The sequence below is a fragment of the Suncus etruscus genome, chromosome 1 (assembly GCF_024139225.1).
Source record: "Suncus etruscus isolate mSunEtr1 chromosome 1, mSunEtr1.pri.cur, whole genome shotgun sequence".
Classification (NCBI taxonomy): Eukaryota; Metazoa; Chordata; class Mammalia; order Eulipotyphla; family Soricidae; genus Suncus; species Suncus etruscus.
Genome location: NC_064848.1, coordinates 79,227,580 through 79,250,031, shown reverse-complemented (window position 1 = coordinate 79,250,031; position 22,452 = coordinate 79,227,580). Strand labels below are relative to the sequence as shown.

General features: G+C 39.1%; 1 protein-coding gene across 4 annotated transcripts in view; it reads right to left on the bottom strand.

Annotated features, from left to right (window-relative positions):
- ZNF462 (zinc finger protein 462) overlaps nt 1-22,452 on the bottom strand; it is a 153,044-nt gene that overhangs the window by 39,982 nt on the left and 90,610 nt on the right. For 2 of the 4 annotated variants that reach the window (XM_049770794.1, XM_049770802.1), the window contains exons 8-10: nt 14,011-14,152; nt 13,348-13,388; nt 94-361 (exon numbers count right to left, since the gene is read on the bottom strand). In XM_049770794.1, the coding sequence (XP_049626751.1) occupies nt 94-361; nt 13,348-13,388; nt 14,011-14,152 (451 nt within the window). The remainder of the gene's footprint in view (nt 1-93; nt 362-13,347; nt 13,389-14,010; nt 14,153-22,452) is intronic. The other 2 variants (XM_049770807.1, XM_049770811.1) reach the window with 1 other exon arrangement.

The following is a 22,452-nucleotide window of genomic DNA, read 5'->3' as shown; positions in this document are numbered from 1 at the left end:
GGTGCAGGTGGGGAAGTGTGAGGGAGAATGAGGACAGGGGTAGAGTACATGTAGCCATCTTGTCTCCTCTAGGCCATTCCTCATGCCACTTACTTAAAGCCTGTGTAAAAGGAGCAGTCTTTGCATTTGAAGAGTTTCTTCCCTCCATGCTTGTCCCTGTAATGGCGCCTGATGCTCTGGATATAGCCAGAAGAGAATTCACAGAATTCGCAGTGAAGAACAGCTTCTGTTTTCTGTTCGGTGCCACCAGCAGCCCCAGAATGAGGCACAGGGCTAACCCGGCTGTTATTCCTCGCCAGGGCAGCTGACTGATAGTGGTTCAACTGTTGCTGAACATCTGGAGGCTCGGAGTAGGAGGAGTCTGTGAACAGATGGGGACAATGACACTGGACATAGAGAATATAGTAGGAGAGGAAGAGGTGAGTGTTTGGTACATGAAAACCCACCAGCATTGGCCCTGAAAAGGGAAAGGCAGAAGAATCAAGAACGTCTTTCCCTTCATCTTCATTTACACTGTACCCCACGGTTCTCGAAAAAGTCAGAGAGGGAAGGAAGCGTCACATCATTTTAGTCAGCCTTTGTAGGCTCATAGAACTTAAAAAAATAAAATTCTAAGGTTAAAGGGTTCAAAGTGAAGAAGTAAATTGCAGTGTGCCAAAGGTCACCACAGAATACCCATCCTGGGAGTGAGATATATAAATCCACTTCATGTACCTAGGGGTCTGGGGTACAAGGGTAATGCAACCTCCCACTCTCTGCAGCCCTCACTTATTCAAGACATCCCAAAAATAAAACCATTTTTTAAAAGGTCTTTAACAAAAATGCTCAAGCACATGGCACTCACAAAATAAAAATGTTTTATGCCTGCACAGTCAAGCGATTTGAAATTTAAAATGTGAAAATCCAATAGCGTTCTCTGGAATGGATGCTTCAAGCTTAGTCAGCATTAAAATGGAGATTTATTCATAAATCCCATTGAAATGAAATTCCAAACAAATTTCCCTGAAAGGCATTTTAAAGTTTGCCATTCAGAGGAAATGTCGAAAATGACAAGCACAAATCTTCAACCTGAGACACATCCATGGCACTTGCCAGGTGAAGAAATCTGATGTAGACTGGACAAGAGGAAGGGAAAGGGAATGGAAATTTCTTCAATAAATTAAAAAATATTCAAGAAAAAGGAAAAAACGAATAAAGAAAAACAAAACAAAACACAAAAACAGAAAGTGAAAAGGCTTGATCCTTTTCCCAGCACGATGCTTGGAATGTCAAGGTTAGAAATTCAACAATAGGCTTCTGCTAACCTGCAGATATCTGTGAATAACACAAACTAAGTCCATGAACACAGAACAGACAAAGTTCAGTGTAACTTCCCTTGAAAAGAAAACAAAGGCCTCTTTGCTAAAGCCTTCCCAAAGCAGGGGGAACAGGGAGACACTGTATCAGCTGCCTCCTGATTTGATAGACAATTAATTTTCCAAAGCACAATCTCCCAAGGCAAGACATGGAGGGATTCTGTAAAATCCATATTTGATGAAATGAGTACCATCCATACCATGGGCTTTCTGGAAGAGAAGAACAAAATCTGAAGTGGCTCCCATATTTTGGGGTTACTTTTCATCTTTATAATACTAAAATGCCTTCCCTTCTTGTGTCCCTCTTCCCATCTCTTCAATTTGTATTCCTTAAGAATGAGAAAACCCCCCTTTGGAAATTGTAAACAAATGTGACACACACACCAAATAAAACAAAAGGAAAACTCGAACAATATCTCAGAGCCTCCCTGGGTTCATTACCAGGTGTAAACGGAAGACAAAGGAAGAAAGGAATGACACAACTGAATTCATTTTACCCGATTCTTTTATCTCCTTTCTCTTTATTCCTCGACCCAAGCTGATGAACCCACCAGGATCACAATAATGCAATTGTCAACTTCTCTTTCTTTCTTTCAATAGCAGATCTGTTTACCATTTCATGGATTGTTTGAGATGTTTTCTATTAAAGCCCTCATGATTTGCTTCTGCTTAAAACACACACACACACACACACACACACACACACACACACACACACACACACACACACACACAATAAAGCCTGAGACACACTCTGCTTTGCCTGTGAACACAGGCTTGAATCACTGGGCACAAGTATCCATGCCAGTGTCCCTGTCCAGATCCTGTCTTCCCACCACTGTTGGCCCTGATTTGCTCTTAAGTGGAGAAAAGGAATTCTGTGACCATCAAGGTCAAGATCAATTCTTATGTCTGGGAGCTGTCCATAGTCCACGGTCTCTCTCACAGAATATAGAAACCACTACAATGAATCCTAGAGATGCTAGGGCTCATGGTTCTCATTTCAAGACATATAGTAAAATAAAAGGCACCATCCCTCTCACGGTGAAATGATCAAGAAATAAGAAGCCCCTAAGAAATTAAGGCAGTTCAATCTTTCTAATCACCTCCAGTTTAATCTATTAGGGAAGTACTAAGTGAAGGAAGCTTCTTTATGCATTTGATATATTTGTTTTGGTCTAATGCATATTATTATTCTAGCTATCTCAAAAAAAAAAGTAACCAGATTCTAAATGTTCACTCTGCTATATGTAGATGTTGTATGAGACTTTGAAACAATGCAAGCAGTTCTGGGGAAAACAAACCCAAAATGGGGAACTCATCATCCATTTTAAATAGCAACAGCTGGGTATATCCATGCTAGATACTTCTGTTAGATCATGGGTGGGCTTTTAATAAAAGTAACCAACCCCTATGAGCTAGGATACACTTGGAAGAGTGTTCATGTCACAAATTCTAGGGTCTTCTTAGAACATTTACTTTCCACTTTGGTGCCAAGTTACACACTCTTTTTCCTCTTTCTCTCTCTCTCTCTCTCTCTCTCTCTCTCTCTCTCTCTCAGTTTGAAAATACTGCACAATTTTAGCATTTTGGGTACTAAAATGACAAAGATGTAAGTGCATTTTGATTCCACCAATCTTTTCCCAACAGCCCATAACCATTTGCTAAGCTACATAAAATTCCAGAGTGTTCATGAAGCTAGTAAGAGAGCTGTTTTGGGCACAGGTTAGAAAGGCTCAAATGGTTAGCAGTAAGGAGTATGCCACATGAGTTAAAAATCATCATTACAACGAATCATTCTCTTTCATACTGAGCTTATGGAAGAAAGAAAAAACACTCTATGGTTAGAGAGGCCAGACTGGTGGTCACTAGGGATCTTTGAAGCTACAATGCAAGAAAAATGTCAATCCAGGGAGAATGTTGTGTCCACTGTGATTCACTTGTCACAGCTTTCTCACCTGTATGGTTTGTGATAACTAACTACCAAGGGAATAACAGCAAAGACGAGGCTAGTCTCTAGCTCCCTAAAGCACCCCTGAGATTTGCAAAGCGATTAATTCTCTTATTTGTGACTTTGTAAGCAAAGTTCCAGAGATTAAATAATAATTTATAGTTGTAACAAAAATTAATTATGTTGAATTTCTCCACTTCATAAAGTGTTTCGAGCAAAATCAGAATCTAACTAGAGGTTTAATGTGCTTGGCTACTGTGCCTTCAGACATGGCTTTAGAATTTGCTATATGTGGCCAGCAATGAATTTTCACAACCATGCCGTGGGCTGTAGATTCATGTCCCAATTTAACTGACGAAGGGTCTGAGGTTGAGAATGGCAAACATTGCTGTGATTGAGAAGTTCAAAAAAACAAACTGAACACACAGAACAAACTGTTTCATTTTGTCTAGTAGCCTCTGTACTCGGTGATGACTTTTGAGGTCTTGCATGACAGTCAGAAGAATAAGAAAGAATACAGGGTTCCATCATTAACAAACATATAGTGAAGGAGAGAAAGAGAGAGAGAGGTTGGGACTGTTGAGACCACAATATTAGGAGAGAGAAGAGAAAAGACAGAATGGGTAGAAAATAACATTAAACTTAATAGGAAAGGGGCTGGAGTAGATAGCACAGTGGGTAGGGCGTTTGCCTTACATGAAACCAACTCAGGTTTGATCCCCAGCATCCCCTATGGATGCCTGTTGTGGCCCAAAAGTAAAAAAAAAAAATTTAAAAAATTAACAGGAAAGGAGATTTAAATAATAATTTCAGGGTACATAAAAATAAAAGTTTCATTGAGGAAAGTCAGGAAAAATTAGAGTATTTGACATTTGAGTGTACTTTATTAAAACAAACACAGGACATATTTCTACAAAGTCAAGACATAAGTAAGCACAGTGAATGTCTAGAACTAAAACTCTACCTAAATGTCATGCTGGATACTTGACTAATTCCCCTTAGAATAATATCCTCAATTCCTTCTCCCTACCACATTGTCAGAGGTGGCAGGGAGGAGAAGAGCATGCAGACAAGAGATGGGAGTTTGTAGGTGATCCCTGGATGACTAAGAATGACCATAGAGAAAAAGTTTTGGATGAGACCTCCTACCTCTCTGGGGAAAATGGAAAACGTCTTACTTTTATTCTATTGCCCCTCCTCCAAAAAACCAGGTAAATATCAGGTATCAGTCCATAGAGTTTTTCTTCTTCCCCTTCTCACCTGAATTAAGTTAGTATTAAAACAATCACAGGAAATCTGACCTTTATAAAGACAATGAGAAGTGAACTCTGGAAGAACAATAAGCATGAAAGCATGGAGATTTCTTTTTTCTTTTAGTTTTTGTTTTTTGGGCCACACCAGGCAGCGCTCAGGAATTATTCCTGACTCTGCACTCAGAAATCACTCCTGGCAGTCTTGGGGTGCCATAAAGGATGTCGGGGATCGAACTTGGGTTGGTCATGTGCAAGGCAAATGCCTTACCAGCTATGTTATTGCTCGGACCCCATGGAGATTTCTTGAATATTTTGATTCTACAGACAATCAACAATCTCCTAGAATCAGGTCAACACTATTCCATGTGAGGCTCTCAGGACTCAAAGGTTGGATGACTTTCAGAAGCTTAAGTCTAAAAGAGAGAGGGAACAACATATGAAAATACATGCCTTTTCCCTGTCTAGCAAACCTACACCATTGATTGAAAGGGAAAAAGGAGGCAAAGAGAGCAAATGATGAGTATCAGGAGAGTTTAACTCTTGCAAGATTAAGGGAGACAGAGAAGAGCAGGAATCAATTGGGCAGTAAATTGTGGGAGCTGCAGAAGACAGCTCCCTTATGAGCTGAGTAGTTCAAGATGGAAGCGGTTCGGAGGATCAATTCTCAATTTTCTGCAGCTCTGCATAAAGGGTGTGATGAAGGTGGGAAAGTCATAGGAGTAGCCAGGCATTGGCAATTGTGTTTAATTATATTTGAGCTAGATTTCTGTGCAGACTTGAAAGAGGCTCTTTGGTCAGTGAGTCAAGTGCCAGGAGAAAAGAAAAGACAGAAATTCAGGGGTGGCCAAGGGGCAGCTGATTAAATTACACCCATTTATTCAGCAAATGTTTACGGAGCATCTAAGTCAATGGGAGACCCTGGCCAGGGACAGTAGGATGAGATCTCTACCCTTAAGCAATTCACTGTCTCAGACATGTAAATAATTGATGATGAGACAATGAAAACAAGTCTTAATAAAGAGCTAGTGGAGAAGGCAAAATCAGCAAGGCTCAGATACTAATGGAATGTGGAAGAGATGTAGGAAACTACCAAGAGGGACTAAGCATCCAATAATGAATGTAACTAGTCTTAGAAATCAGCACACAATGGGGCCGGGCGGTGGCGCTAGAGGTAAGGTGCCTGCCTTGCCTGCGCTAGCCTTGGATGGACCGCGGTTCGATCCCCCGGTGTCCCATATAGTCCCCCAAGCCAGGAGCGACTTCTGAGCGCATAGCCAGGAGTAACCCCTGAGCATCACCGGGTGTGGCCCAAAAACCAAAAAAAAAAAAAAAAAAAAGAAATCAGCACACAATATGAAGATACCTAGATGTTCAATTCAAAGACCTTCACCTAAAGTCATATGGAGAAATTAAGCGACCATAAGCCTAACCTTATTGTGGTTAAAAAGGGGGGGGGGACTTAGTTTTGTTAAGGATTTGCAGGGTTTCTCAAAGAGTACTCAGGTGTTATATGACCAACAGGCAATATAGCATTGCTTAACCCAGTGGTGATGGGGCCTACCGGATTCAATAGGGTGAGGTGGGTCCAAGAGATTGGGGGATCACTAGTAATATGTCCAACAGTGAGGGTCAGTCAGTACCAGGAACACAATCATGAACAGTCTATTTGATCCTAAGCTACCTCCCAGGCCCCAAAGGAACTTCGTTTTTATGGAGAAATGAAATGAAGTTGAGAGGACAAGTCTAAAGTGAAAAACCCAGAAATCAGAGAATAGAGTAAAAGGCTTAAGAAAGGAAAAACTTATAGTGGTAGGGGTGGGGGATCACAGGAAGGACACAGGATTGGAAAGGGGCCATGGTCAAAAAAAGATTGAGAAAAACAGGCAGAAAAAATTAAAAAGAGCTTGTAATTTTTTTTTCAGAAAAGCAGATAATTTAGTAACCAGAAGTTATAAGTATATGGAACCAGAAACAATCTACATTAACTGTGGAAAATTTTAACTACAATAAGGTAAACATTCAAAGTATGAACTTGGGAATTAGAGTTCAAATATACTAAGAGCAGAGTCCACTATTTCTATAAAGAAATTATAGAAAACTTGAGAAAGATACATAAAAACAACAAAGGAACAGAGAAAGATATGTTCAGTTAACACACAGGAAGCTCCAGGAAGAACATGCAACTTCTATTATACAATTGCTAACAAACTAAAGACAAAGAAGAAAAGTAGTCTAAGTGTTCCAATGGAAGTGACAAGGACTAAGGTATTTTTGGTGACGAAACAGAGAATTCTACTGCAATGCAATAGAAAATCCAGTGAGCTTTGAGATGATTGAGATGATCTGAGTCTTGATCTAAAGCTAAAATCCATTTTTCTAGCTCTTTGTCTGATAAACTACTTCAATTTAACATGCTAAAAACTGATTTCACATTTGTCCATACATTGCTTCTTTCATTCTGAATAGGAGTGCATGGCTCACCATTCACTCACGTTGGAACTGTGAGATGCTTCTTTCCAATCATCAGAGCCTTGTTTTGGCAGCCTATTGAACCAGACACCACATTTTAGTAACATATGTCACAACTCTCCTGCAACCTTTTCCTCTCTAGTCCTCCGCTTTACTCTTCCTTGTTCATTCAGGTATTCAAATTCCACATGGGCACTGTTAATCACCTCCTATCTGATGTACTTTTTAAGTTCTTTTCTAGTTTGGCTAGCGTACATTTAATTGATATGCATAATTAACATATATATTATATATATTTGCTTAAAGGGTTACACCCAGTGGCTCTCAGGGATTACTTCTGGTTCTGTGCTGAGAAATCACTCCTGGCAGGCACGGGGGACCATATGGGACTCCAGGATTTGAATCACTGTCTGTCCTGGATTGGCAGTTCCAAGGCAAATGCCCTATAGCTATACTAACTCTCTGGCCCCAAATTGAACTAACATTTATCATTAGTATTTTGTTTGTTTCTTTGTTTGTTTTTGGGCTACACCCGGTGATGCTCAGGGGTTACTCTGGCTCTGGGCTCAGAAATTGCAGTCCGTCCTTGATCAGCTGCATGCATGGCAAATGGCCTACTGCTGCGCCACTGCTCCGGCCCAACATTTATCATTCTTATGATTACAAAATGATTATGCCCAGAATAAAGTATTTATTCTTTACATTGACATTATATACAGCCTGGTTCTACATTTCCATATTCACTTTTGGTTAATTCTGGAAGCCTGTACATTCTACAAATTTCATCACTAAGAATCCTTCATCAGGGCCCTTTATTATTCTTTTAGCTAAAAATTCATATCTATCTTTTGAGATTCAGCTGAAATGTTGCCTATTCTGTAGACATTTCAACAGAACAGATTTTATTCTCTTTTATGCTTAACCAATACATATACAATATGATTCTTGCCCCCATCTTGTTATGTCTCATGTTCCTCTGACAAGACTAGTAAAGAGTCTTCCCCAAAACACTTGGCCTGACAAATGTCCTCAACCTATAAACATCCTGAGTAAATTGGTCCCTAAGAATAGTGTTGTGGTGATGTGGATCATGGCCAGCTGGTCTACCATTTCTATTTCCAGCAATTGAGTTAATACTACCAGCAGTGAACTTTATTTGTTCCCAAATATCTTTGTTCCAATTATTTGTTGTGAGTTTATGCATTATAATTAATATTAGCCAAGATGATAAAGTATGGGTATAAAAAGCATCACTTCTATGAGAACTATGTTGAATGCTTGGAAAAGATTTGATAAAGTCAAGTTGCTAAAAAAAAACTCTGTCACACTGCGGTTTGGCCAGTCAAACTATAAAAGTTTGAGGAGGCCGTAAGAATAGGAAGGACTTGGCTCTAACACCATCCCACTAATCTAAATTATCATTCCACTTCAAGGAAACAGAAACTGGAAGGAGCTTAGTGTATGATGTCGTTTATACTATAGACACAATGGGAAGCTCCAAATAAAGCCCAAACTCAAAGACATAGGTTTTGCCTACTATATCTATTAGACAGTAAATGTATCTTTTAAGTGAAAATAAAGTTCTTATGACATTCTAAAAAAAGGATTTTCTTCATTAAGGTACTTTTAGATCTAGCTAAAAGATTCTAATCTTGAGTATATCAAATATGTTTCTATGGTTATCTAATTTTTATGTTTGTTCCCTTTTTATGTTAATGCAAGAGCTAACTAAAAGACTCTAAATCAGGGGTCTCAAACTCAATTTACCTGGGGGCTGCAGGAGGCAAAGTCGGGGTGATCCTTGATTTCAAAGTCAGTAGTAAGCCTTGAACATTGGGTGTGTGACCCAAACAACTAAAACAAAACAAAACAAAAAAAGATTCCACTAGGGCAGGGCCACAAAATGTTGTATGGCCCGCAGGGCGCGAGTTTGAGACCCCTGCTCTAAATCTTGTGTATATCAAATAAGTTTCTACAGTTATCTATTTTTATGTTTTCCTCCATTTTACTATAATGCAGAAAATATTGTCTTCTGTCATGTGAGCTTACATTTTGGAGCTACGAGTACAGTACCTTATGAATCTTTAGCGTTATCATGCTTTCATAAAGAAAGGATCTTAAGACAATGTTTGCTAAGTTATTTGTGAGAAAAATATCTTAACTAATTATTTCTATGTTGTTTTAAGTTATCAGCACTATTCATAGCATAGAACTCTCTAACTACTTCATATACTCAAGAAGTCTACTCATTTACAAAGGTTTTGTAGATCCTATGTGAATTTCTTTAAATTTCATTTAATTCCCTTTCTCAAGATACCTGTTGCTTACTTTGTGTTGTCAATATGGCACAGAATTCGATATCTAGAATAGATCAATTACCATCACCAACACACTATCCAAATATTTCCTTTGAAGCCTCTCCAAATTGTTCTCTATTTCTAGATTATTGCAAAAGAAAATGACTACAAACTAAAATTTGGAACACAAGTCATTTCAACTCCTGGACAGTGTCTTAAGGACAATATAAAACTCTAGAGGCAGCCACGTTTTATTTCCTTCTTTTGATTTTGCCTTGAAAATCTCCAGGCCAAGAACTTTGGTACCTCCTGGTCTGGTCTTCTATCATCAGTAGAATTTTCTCTAGCCTGGATGCACAAAATTATGATACAATGGCTGAGGGGAGTGGGGGATGATGACAATGGACACTGTATGACTATATATAGGAATTCTGGGCTTGGTTGTCATGGAGGCAAAGGAAAAACAAAAGCCTAATCCTGAAACTAAGGTTGAAGCCAAACTTGAAGGAAACACACACTGAAAACTTCCTGTCATTCTCATGAGTAAAAACAAAACCTTAAAATATGACCAGGGAATAGATTGAGGGAAAAATAAACAAAACACAAAATTGTCTTGAAAATGAAAAAAAAAAAAAAAAAAAAAGACCTCCCCAAAGGAGGAATCTTCTCTTTTTAGAGATGATGTTCAAAATTATGTTCAGCAAAAATACCTCTCAATGGGGCCGGGCGGTGGCGCTAAAGGTAAGGTGCCTGCCTTGCCTGCGCTAGCCTTGGACGGACCGCGGTTCGATCCCCCCGGTGTCCCATATGGTCCCCCAAGCCAGGAGCAACTTCTAAGCACATAGCCAGGAGTAACCCCTGAGCGTTACCGGGTGTGGCCCAAAAACCAAAAAAAAAAAAAAAAAAAAAAACCTCTCAAAGACCTGTTTCTGCATGAAGTGTGGTTTCATTCTATATATTTTAGAAGAATTCATTCAAATCTGATCTAAGACAGAGACTCCTATACATGCAACTTGCTAGGTTTTATACCTGTGACAAGCTCCTTCATTTATCCCCCCAGTTCCATCCTTTCCTGACCCTGCCTTGTCTTCACCACCACACCACCACCTAGTTAACAAAATTAAAAGTTATGCTTGATTAATTTCCTTTTGTTGTCCACATTCTATGAACACTGCTGGGTCAATCTTCTGCAAAGCTGTGAGCCGCTCTTTCTTCTACCGTCACTCCTTTTGCTCAGGACCCCATGGTTACATGCATGAACTTCCACATTCCAGCTAGGAGTGTTCCTTAACTGGAACCTATTCTCAAGTTTCATTTCCCTCTATGGTTCTAAAAGCAAACAGGATCATGACACTAAACCCTTCTAGCAAGAAAAAGCCTGAACATGGTGTTCTGCTGTCCACATCTTCCCAAATCCAACCCACTCCACACCCACACTGTGCTTGGTTACAAGCCACACAGAAATGTTCCAAATGTTCATACTCTATGCCTCTTTTCATTGCATCTCTGTAGATTTTTGGAAGGCCTTCCTTCTATTTTCAGCCTGACAAACTCTTATCTTTCAAAACTGAACTCAGTTCATATATGCCACCTGTATGAATACTTTTCTTGATCTCACTAGATAAATACCATATCTGGGTCTGCCACTAGTACTCATCATGTGGCATTAAGGTTAATTTATTTTCTCTCCACCTGATCACAATCACTTTACAAGTAAAATACCCACCCACTATCCAACTATCCACCATTCAACTATCCATTCATTTCCTTTTCAAAGTTCAGGTTTGTCAAATCTAAGGTTAGGGCCTGGCTCAAAAGATATACTACAAAGATACAAAAAGAATGCTCTAGAAAACCCAGTTTAAAAGGAAAAGGCAAGCAACTAAATGTCCCTTTTTTTTTCCTTTGGATACTGTTTATATGGTCTTGTATTGAAACACTGACCTACTTTAACTGAAACAAGACTGGGTCCTTCAATTTAATTATCTGGAGAATGGCTGCTAGAATATTTGAGAATTTTAATGGCATGATATTCGTAATCTCTGACTATCCCAAGAAACTAATGCCATACTTTCTGGCTTGACCCTCAATTATCTATAATTCAGACTCTAAAACAGATTATATCAAGTCATCTGGTAACTACTTGAGAGGGTTCCATATGCAACTCTCACCCTCTTACTTTGTACCCATTGGTAGGCAAAAATGTTTGTGAAATGCATACTGCAATAAGGCACCACGTATTTCTATGCACTGTGACTTCTCTATAATCAGTTCCTAAGGTGATAAACCAAATACTTCTGCAATGAGAAGCTATTAATGGATTGCTTTCAGATATTCAGCACTACACTCTTGATGCACAAAGTGTTTGGTCAAGTTTCCTCCATCAGAAGCACACTATCAAACCATTTTTGTCACATACTTTATCATTATTATCATCATCACCATCATCATTATTAGAGGGGTTGGAATTTTGAAACAGCATCTAGCAGCTCTAAAGGGCTATTTCTGCCTATGTCCTCAGGATTTACCCCGGCCTCTCAGGGCATCATATTTGGTGCTGGAATTAAATAGGAGTCAGTAGCATGCAAGATATGTACCTCATCTCTCTCTCTCTCTCTCTCTCTCTCTCTCTCTCTCTCTCTCTCTCTCTCTCTCTCCCTCTTCTCCAAATTATTCATTTTGCATGTTGATTTGTGCTAGTTCAGAAAAGCTGAAATGTCTTCATGTCACCCAGACAGTCAATAGAGAAATCAGTACATAACCTGGGGCTCCTGTATGCCCTAGTTTCTAAAACATGCTCTTTGTCTACAATAGTCATTAGCAAACATTGTAAGTATTCCTTTTGCACTTAATGGCATTTGTAACTTAATGTGTGTATTCTTAAAAAAAAAACCCTCCTTGAAGCACACTGGAAATCTGTAGAGAAGCAAATATATGGTAACGGCACCTTTTTAAAATGTTTTTCGGAGGAAACACTGGGTGGCATCTGCCATTGTTAATTGAGAAGCTCTTACAATACCAAATGCATAATTCACCTGTGACTCTTTTGAATTGTGTGATGAGGAAGTAATGTTTCCCTGCTGTTCGTTTAGATCTTATAGATGTCTTTACCACCCTGGAAATGCAATGAAAGAAGTTGACTACAAAAGCTTCTTTATATTGATGACTTGGCCTCCACCACAGAGCATACTAGCGATGTCAGATGGTATTTACAGCTCACAGGCCATAGGCAAGGCCACGGTGCTTCCTCCTCAAGACCAGAGTAGAGGGAAATGCCTACTGATATCAAGGAGCTAGGCACAATGTATGGCTTGTGATGCAGAGAGCAGAACGAGCCTGGACAGGAACAATTGTAGAGATTTCTTAAAAGATTAGAATCATCAGCAGGAAAGAATAAATCTGAGTAGAAACACATATAATTAGATACATGGAGAGCGCCAAGAGATGCGCTATGAAAATCAGGTGAGAAAGGCAGTGGTTCAAGAACAGGAATAGACAGCTGCACTTCAAAGCAGTTGTTCTCAGACTGGCCCCTAGCAGCAGGATGCTCTGAACCAACAAACCCAGTAGGTTTCTTAATTCCTTTTCTTTACTTTAGCCTATTCTCATGCAGTGTAAAAAAACTATGGCTCTGGTTTATATATATATATTACTTTTATATATTTATTTATATAATAGTTATATATCTATATATAATTATATATAATATTTATATAATATATACATATATAAAACCACCATGAAAGCAGGAGGCTGTTTCTTTAGTATTCTTCCTCCCATACCAAACCACCCGAAGGAATAGCAATGAACTTTGGGTTCATTGGGGATAAGAAGGCAGAGGGGAGAAAGAAGCTCCAAGAAACCAGAGAGGTCAGATAGCTAGTCTTATTTCCCATTTTACAGATGGGGACAGGGATGAATTATCTGGGAAACAGGCAATTTCACTATCTTGGGCAAACTCATAAGCCCCTCCTAATCCCTGAGAAATGAAGAGTGACACCTGATACCAGCCATGTCCTTACCTGCTCCCAAGTACCTGACACCAGGGGACATAGTACAGCACCTGGAATACAAGTGATAGAATACTGTATCTCAGTTTCACTACAATTAAAGGCTACATCCTATAATTTTGTTCTGAATTATAAATGGCCTGTTAATGTTTCTAGAGTTTTCTTTAGAAGCAAGAATTTGACCTTCTTAACTAGAGTTAAGGATGTATCCTTAACAGAATAAATCAGGAAGATCAGGCACTTCTGAAACAGCTCACACAGATGGAACTATATGACCAGGTTCTAGGTACTGTAGGTGCTCAGCAGGTAACTTAATAGAACTATTTTGGGCAAAGCCAGCTGCACCATGACTTCTGGCAACAACTTATCAGTTTATTTAAGATGGGGATGGGATTGATTGTGGAGGTTGGACTCAGCTCAGTGCAGGGCTCAACCTGAATAAAACCACAGAGTCAATGATTCATCCCCCCATTTTGCTCAAAACATGCTGCACCCAGAATGGTCACAAAATCAACTTGTTCCAAAAATAACCTGTCAGAGTAAAATTTATTCTTAGACTTTAGGTTCTTCAGACAACCACTCTGAAGTCTATTTCTTTTTATATTTTTATCTTTTTGAAGATCACCTAAAGCTAGAGTTGTGTGTCAAGCATGGGGGCAATTGGGGTGAACTCACCTGACTTCACAATCCTCTCCAAGCCACCCTATAGATGATTCAGGCCAGTTCTGCTCTTCCCTTGACCTTCCTTCTTTTGCTTGACAGCTCTTCTTGTCTTGTAAAGATATGTCTTGGCTGGCTGCCTGGTTCTCCCAACTATCTATGAGAGATTTTTCCTCAGTCACCTTAGTTATTGAATTTGGGCATTTTATTTGAAAATATATGTGCAACAAAGTTTCCAAGTGCTGGTTAAAATGACCATGAGTTATTCACCTAAGCTTCAATATGAGAAGCCCCAGTCAGGGTATGGGTCAAGAGCTGGCCCTGCCATCCATCATACTTTCATACATCCCAGACAGAGGCAAGCATGGCATTGAACAGACTCACTAAAGGCTGGAGTCACTTACTCCAAGAATTATTTTGAGTGTTTATAAAGAGTAAAGAAACCTGCTATATATTGTGGACCCAAAGTGCTTTATCCCAGAGCATAAGAGACTGACTTCAAAGAGACTGATAGTCGTAGAGGCAATGGAAAGTTACAATCCCAGCAGAATCTGATCAGTGCTCTGACAGTACAGAGATCTTCAACATGTGTAGAAGCAAAGAGAAGTCCATCAGCCAGACAGGGAGAGTTTCTGAAGGAAACAAGACTCAAGTTTTCCAGGATGAGGGGGTATCAGATAAGTGAATAGAAATCATAAGGTGGAAAGATGCAGATAAGTGGTAGAGGACATCCGGAAGAAGCAACCAGAAGGCTGGAGGTGAAAGGGCAAGACTTAACAGACTGACATCCTGTGTGGTAGTAGCAAAGAATTGAGAAAAGAAGCAGCAGTGAGAAAGGAGCCCTGAGAATTAGGTTGGGTCCAGTGATAACTTCCCAAGCAGAGCCTGGAATTTACTCTGAATGCAAAATAGACAGCCAACGGAAGGCTTTGAGCAAAACTCTAGTGGAGAAAACGTCTCATGTATTTTTCTTTTTTCTATATCTACATTGCACCAATATTTCTGAGCAACTATCTATCACAGAATGAAAGTAACTTGGTGTCAGCATTTCCTTGGTGAGAAAACCAATGGGAAGATCTATTGCACTGCTGATAGAGTATCAGCAATTTGTCCTGTAAAGTCAAAGCATCAATATTGTATATCTTTTCATCTTGGATTTTACTAATAGAGTGTACATCCTTACTGAAAGCACTGTATTGCATCTATAATAGATTTCTATAAGCCCCACCTGGGGTGGGGGTACAAAGACAGACAGAAACTCAGCAGGTTTTCTTTTCTGCTCCCTACCAACTTTCATGTGCAGAAAAACACAAGGGAGCAAATAATACCAAGTGACATGTGCACCTGTAAGCCAACACCTACATGTGTAGATGTCAGTCAAGATGGTCTGTTCTCCGAATACAAGGACTCAGCTATATCTACAATGCATGCAGATCTGTATGTTATTCTTTAGTTTTAATAGCCACATGTCAACTCAGGGACACTTAATGCATTATTACAGGATTCCTATTGTAGGATTCACTGTAGGACTCAATTGTAGGACTTACAGGTCAAAATGTTATTTGGTGAAATTATTTAAGATTCTTGGATTCATTAGCTTTTTTAAAGTGGTTGTTTATTCATAACAAGTGTTATATCTATTCTGTGTGTCATATTTGACAGATACAAAGGATCATCAAATCTAGTCTTTCAACAGCTTTCAGGTTATTCTGAGAGATTACTACAATACAGGGTAAAATGAGTGAGTATACAAAGAAAAGAGTAAACGCCCATGGACATTTTTATTTATTGTTAGCAGAATGGCAGGAAAACAATGAATCTCTGAGCTAGGAAAAAATTAAAATCTTGATTCACTGCCTTAAATTATGAAAATAACTATTCAAAGGACACCAACTAATTTTCATTTTACCTTTATAGGTTACAACTCTAGAGGGGAAAAAAGGCCATACCATGCCAGGGGCTTGAGTATCAAGAGGAGTAGATTAAAAACCCTGTAGCTAATGTGTTCCCTTTCTGGTACTATGAAACAATAGGAGGTGGAGGATCGATATTCATCAGGGGCATTGTGATGTAGAAGAAATTTGCACATGGCTTTGTAGTATAAGGAATGCCTGAGCTGGTGTGTGTTGTGTGTGTGTGTGTGTGTGTGTGTGTGTGTGTGTGCACAAAAGCTGGGGTGGGATGGGGAAGTGGACAGAGGGTATAACTGAGAAGGGGCATGCAGAACACTAGCGCCACTACTCCGGCCCCATAATGTAGCACTCTTAACTTGCACAGTATAATGACGAGTTTGTAGATGGTGGGTATCTGGGTATCTGGAAGTACCTTAGCAAGATAGAGAGGTGACAAGATGAATGTGAGAGGGTCATGAGATAAAATCAGCAGGAATGGGTGAGGAACTGATTGGTTAAGGGCCTGCGGTCCAAAAAGATTTGAAGATAAAACTAATCTAACTGGCGATGGAGCTGGGGCAAAAGAGCAAATCAGACCAAAGTTCATGAGTTCCAGGTTTGAAACTTAAAGAAGGCAGTGTGAAAAACGCCAAGTGGAAATCCTGAGCAGTTGAAGAAGAGTTCAAAGGTTCACCTGAGAGATTTTGGAAAAGGTGAGTTGAGGCCAAGTGTTTATGAACAGGGAGAGTGCAGAGAAGACTGGGGACAGATAAACTGAGTTTGTGTGAAGGACACTCCAGGAATAGAAGTGAAAACAGTGTTTAGTGAAGGAGGCACGTGAGAGGCCAGAGGAGAACCTGTCGAACACAACAGCCCACACAACCACAGGAACATTTTCCTGGGAGGAAGATCAGCAGTTTCAAATGCCATGGCCAAAAAAAGAAAGATGAGGCAGGGTCAGAGGCCACGGACTTGTTTGTCTGAAGTCACTGTCAACCCATGTGAAAAACATTTCATTGAAGTGGTTGAGGTCCAAGTGGCACTGCAAGGGATTCCGGAAGGGGGCAGGGATGTGTCAGCAGGTGTGACTAAGGAAGGAGTGACAAGAAAGAAAATGTCAGTCCATAAGAGGTCAGAGTGACTCTCTAAAATGCTGAAGACAGAGCAACTAACAGTTAAGAAAGAATGAGCAAAGCAGCTGGAGAGATAGCACAGTGGGTAAATGTTTGTTTTGTATATGGTAGAACCAGGTTAGATCCCAAACAACCCCGAGTTGGCCAGGAGTGATCCCTGAGTACAAAGTCAGAAGTCCTGAGCACTGCCAGATGAGGAACCCCTTCCCCAAAAGAAAAACAAAAACAGAAAAAAATGAGTGAAGTCTAAGAGAGAACACTGGTTCTTCCCAGGAATGGTGGGGACTGGTGGAGAAGATGACAATGGCATAAAAATTGCAAAAAGGATGTTTAAATATGTATTTTCCTAATGGTTTGGCTAGTTCCTTTTTTTTTCTTTTCTTTTTTTTTTGTCCTTCCAAGGAAAAAACAACACATGTTAGTACTGAGGTTTAGAGGAGAGTGTGACACAGTAGAATAGAGCTTTGGAACCAAGTTGTACCCCCACCTTAGCCAGGTAGTAACAACAACCTTTCTTGAAGCAATTGTCCTCTTCCTTTTTTTAATTTTTTAATTTTTTTTTAATTTTTGGGTCACACTCAGTGGTGCTCAGGGGTTACTTCTGGCTCTACGTTCAGAAGTTGCTTCTGGCAGGCACTAGGGACCATATGGAATGCCAGGATTCGAATCACCATCTGTCCTGGATCGGCTGCATGCAAGGCAAACACCCTACCACTGTGCTATCTCTCCGGCCCTATCATCCTCTTCCTTAGTAGGAAGTTAGTCATGGAAATTCCTATTTTATGAAATGTAAGGATTAAAAAAAATGAGCTGATGTTTCTTAAATGTCTACCCTTAGATACCTCCTAATTAAAATTTTTGATTAATTAAAGGGCATATTGATTTAAGTCAATCGCAGTAATAATACTCATGATGTCTGACACTGGGACTTATCAGTGTATTAAACTAGCTCATTAGAACATTAGTTGCTACAGAGTTTCTTGGGTGGTTTAGATTAAGCTCCGAAGTTCAAATACATTTTTATCATTAGGGCTCCAGCTTAAGTACGACTTTCCAAAGAGTAAATTATTTTAGACACAAGACTCAAGAGAGGACTTATATTCAGCTTTTAAGGCTAGCCTTCAAAGTTTTTTTTCTTTAAAAACCCATCAATTTCTTATCTATCTATCTATCTATCTATCTATCTATCTATCTATCTATCTATCTATCTATCTAGGTCACAAAAATAAAAATATATAAAAATAAATTTCTGATTGGTAAAACAAGAAATTTGTTTCTGTTATCTGCCTTAATACTATTTTATATCTCTACAGTAGTTTGAATATAATTCTCATTTGATACTTGAAATAACTCTATAAAGTAGATCCCATTGCTCTTCCACACAAGAGAAACTGAGGCTCAGATAAATAGCTGAGTGTACTTATAAGGGACTACACTTATGTGCAACATACAGGCAGGCAGGGAGGACCTCCAGGTAAGGCTGATAGGTTGGATTTTTTTATGGTTCACACAAGGAGAGCACTTATGCATCGGGGGACTGCGTCAGGAAACTGAACCACCATAGCACTCAAGTTCCACATACCTAGGGATTCAAAGCCCATGCAGATTCTCAAGAAAGAATGATGATCTCTACAGAGCCCTGGTTTTTCCAAAGGTTAACTTGTGCCTCATTTCACTAGCTCCAGCTGGGTGAAAGAAAGTGTACCCTTCTGGTATTTGCTCAACTGGAATAAACCCAATGACTCAGAGAAAGAGTCCATTTTAGCCAGCTTTTCAGCAGGACTCCAAAATGCTACTCAAAATAAAGTTGGGAAAAGATACCCTGGAACATCTGGATGCTTCCTCAGAAAAGGATGTGGCCCTAAAAGAGAACCCTTGGGGCTGAAACTAGACAAGTTGGGATACCCTCCAATGACAACCTCTGATGTGCTGACTTGCTGCTGTCAATCACTTTGCTCCTCTTCTCCAAGCCAGACCCTGGTCTAGAGAGTTGTTGTCCAGCTTGGGATGATGCTCAGCCTGTCCTGTTTTGTTTAGTTGGAATAGATCTATAACTGACATATATATTATAATGCTTTTAGTGCATTGCTTACCACTTAACCTTATAGGTTCTGTAAAGTTGGCTTGAAGAGTTGCTTTCCTTTACTGGGATTATGTCAATTAACAAACCTCACCACCAAACTGGTCAATATACCATTTATTGACCATATATACAGAGACATTTCTCATACATAGTTTTGGTTGGCCCTCTCCTCTGGTATATAAAACAACCAAATTCATTAACTAACCAATTAATCTTTTTTTGTGTGTGTGGAAACCTTCCATCTGCATTTGATTTGAACAGATTTCACCACCCTATGTACTCCAATGCTTTGTTTTCACCATATTACACACATAAATATCCTTAACATTTTCATCAGGAATGCTATGATTTAGATAACATTCTAAAAATTTAGAAGAGAAATAGAAGTGAGTAAATCTGTTCTGTTATTGAGGCAAAAGCATTTAACAAATCCTCTGAGATACAGAGGAAAAATATAACTATTCTTTTATAAACACTAAGTTTTAATTTTTAAGGCTTTTTTCCTGCCCTAATCTTTCAACATGTAGATAACAAAACAAAGACACAGCAGTATAGAGATGAGGTAGGAGAAGTGGAAGAGGCATACTAAATCTGTGTGAGGCCCTGGTCTCCATCTCAAGCACCACAGGAAAAAACAGTAAGTATACTGTAGATGAATTATGAACAATCTTTTGTTACATTAAAATATATAATTCACTGAATTTAATGTTGTAGTTGGGAATTTTACCTACACTTCACTATTTCCCTTTGATTTAGTTATAGTAATTTTTTTCTAGTAGATGTGCTTGTGGCATCATACTTGCCAGAATGTGTGAAAGATACGATTTCTTCATCTTTCCTTCTCTATATTCCTAATTAAAAATTTACCCATGGGCAAAATTCTGAAATACTGTAAAAATCAGAGTAACAGTAAAAACACACTCACAAGGACAATCATTTGTTTGTGACTGTTAACTCTATAGCTACTTACTCTATTTATTCACTGCTAGCTTTGGGGCAGGCAAGATAGACTGCACTGATTTGCAACTTTAAGCATACTGTTCTGACTCTATTCCCATCTCTTCGGCTGAAGAAAATACCTTGGCATAAGTAAACTGCTCTTACCCAGGGGTAAACCTGAGCGAGCTCAAATTCATTTTTAAAAGTAAATCAGATTTGTAGTTAATACTGATAACCTTGAAAACAGATGGGAAAAGTTTGAGAAAGGCTCACAAAAAGAAATAGAATCAGAGGAACTATACACCGTGTAAGGATTAAAAAGGGTTGGGGTTTGGCAAATTGGAAGTCAAACAAGAATAAGTGAGCTAGAAGAACCCCATCTGAAATGCTAACCCTGCAGTCTGGGTTGGGTAGAGAAGAAGGCAAGGATACCACAAAGCAGTGATTAGAGCAATCAGGAATGCAATATACCAGGCCAAGAGAGAGATCTCAAAAGGCTGGAGTGTGTGCTTGGAGTGAATGAAACAAGGTTCACTGCCTTGCACTAGACTCCTATATTTAGTTAGGTTTATCCCTGATAGCTCTCACCACTGCTGGCAAGACCCAAAATGTTTGTACGTGTGCATACACTCAGGAATTCAGCATACTAGAGATGGAGTGGTTATGGCAAATTTAATCACAGATAGCAGGTTGGAATATAATATGCAACTAGGAAGGAGGTCAATCTCTCAAGGCTGAAGAGACAAAGTATTTGTTAGCTCATTATCATTGAGTCTAGCATATTGAAATTCCAGAGCATGAAGGAAGACTGTGAACCTTGCTACTGAGTTTTCTGAAGAAGATGAAAGAACATTCCAGAAGATAAGGTGAAGGAACTCCACAGAGTGCAAGCATTTGAAAAGAGATCATTAGAAGAAGGAAGCAGAACTATAACCAAGAGGTGACAGAAAGTAAGGAATGCTATTTGGAGGAAAGGGAGCAGACATGCTGGCTGCAAAGATTGAAAGAGTAGGAAGGTGCTGCTGTGGGTAAGTAGACAAGAGAGGGCTGACAGGAAAGGTACAAGGACACTGGGCAGTGTCACTAATGACAGTTCATTTCCACTAACTTCTTCCAAATACTGTCTAATAAAATGCACCTTGCAGTTGCTAAAATTACAGGGCCTTTTCACTGCAAACTTTTGTGTTGTGGGTTCTTTTTGTGTGTGGCTAATTATGCTACCCTAATTCAAATCAAGAAAATGTTTATTGAGAGAGATAGAATAGTATCACTCATCTGTGGGTTTTAAGAAAAATAAAAAACATTTTTGTAATAGTTCTCAGAGACAATAGAAATGAGGGCTGGAAGGTCCAGCTCACGATATGAAGCTCACCACAAAGAGTGGTGAGTGCAGTTAGAGAAATAACTACACTGACAACTATCATGACAATGGTAGTGAGTGAGAAAAATAGAATACAGGTGGGGGTGGGAGGTGGGGAGGAGGGAGATCTGGGGCATTGGTGATGGGAATGTTGCACTGGTGAAGGTAGGTGTTCTTTATATGACTGAAACCCAACTACAATCATGTCTGTAATCAAGGTGTTTAAATAAAGATATAAAAAATGAAAATGTTTATTAGATGGCCTGCCAAATGCCTTGGCTCTGAAACAGTCCTTGACCTCAGAGAGTACTTGGTTTAGTTAGGGAAACAGATAAGATAGCCAACAATTATAAGAATATTTGAAAGTCTAGTCATAGAAGTGATATTAAGGGTCAAAAGTTACCTCACATATTTTATATTTATCCCTTGCAAAATAACTTTTGCAGCACATTATTTTCAGTAGTCTAGACAGTCTGTAATCTTGATTTTGTCATTTAACTTATGGACCATTTGCCAATATTTCAAATGGAGTGAGTCTTAAGAAATAGAGTAATTTTTCAGGAGATGAGTAAGCCTTAACATAAAATAAATTAGTGAATTTTGCCAAATTTTAAAAATCCAGTCTTAAAACATAGTATCAACTTGTGTTCTCTCTCTCTCTCTCTTTCTCTCTCTCACACACACACACACACAACACACACACACACACACGCGCACATTTGAAATCTGTACTAGTTAATCATTATTATTTGAAGGGGAATCACTTTTCTTTGTTTTGAGAGACTTCAAATTTTAAAATTATATTGACACAGCAGTGAGTGATAGGAGCTATCACGTGAGCTAAAACATTTCCCAAATAGTACATATAGCTCCAGCTTTGAAAAAAAATAAAATTGAAATAACAAAATGCAGTGTGTATTTGTATAGGCACAGGACAAACTTTAGATGGCTCTATAACCAACTGCCAGTGGATTACTTGGGTGCTCAAATAAAGGCCAGTCTTGTGGTGAGCTTTCCATTTTATGTTGTGTTGCCTTAAATTCGTCTTTG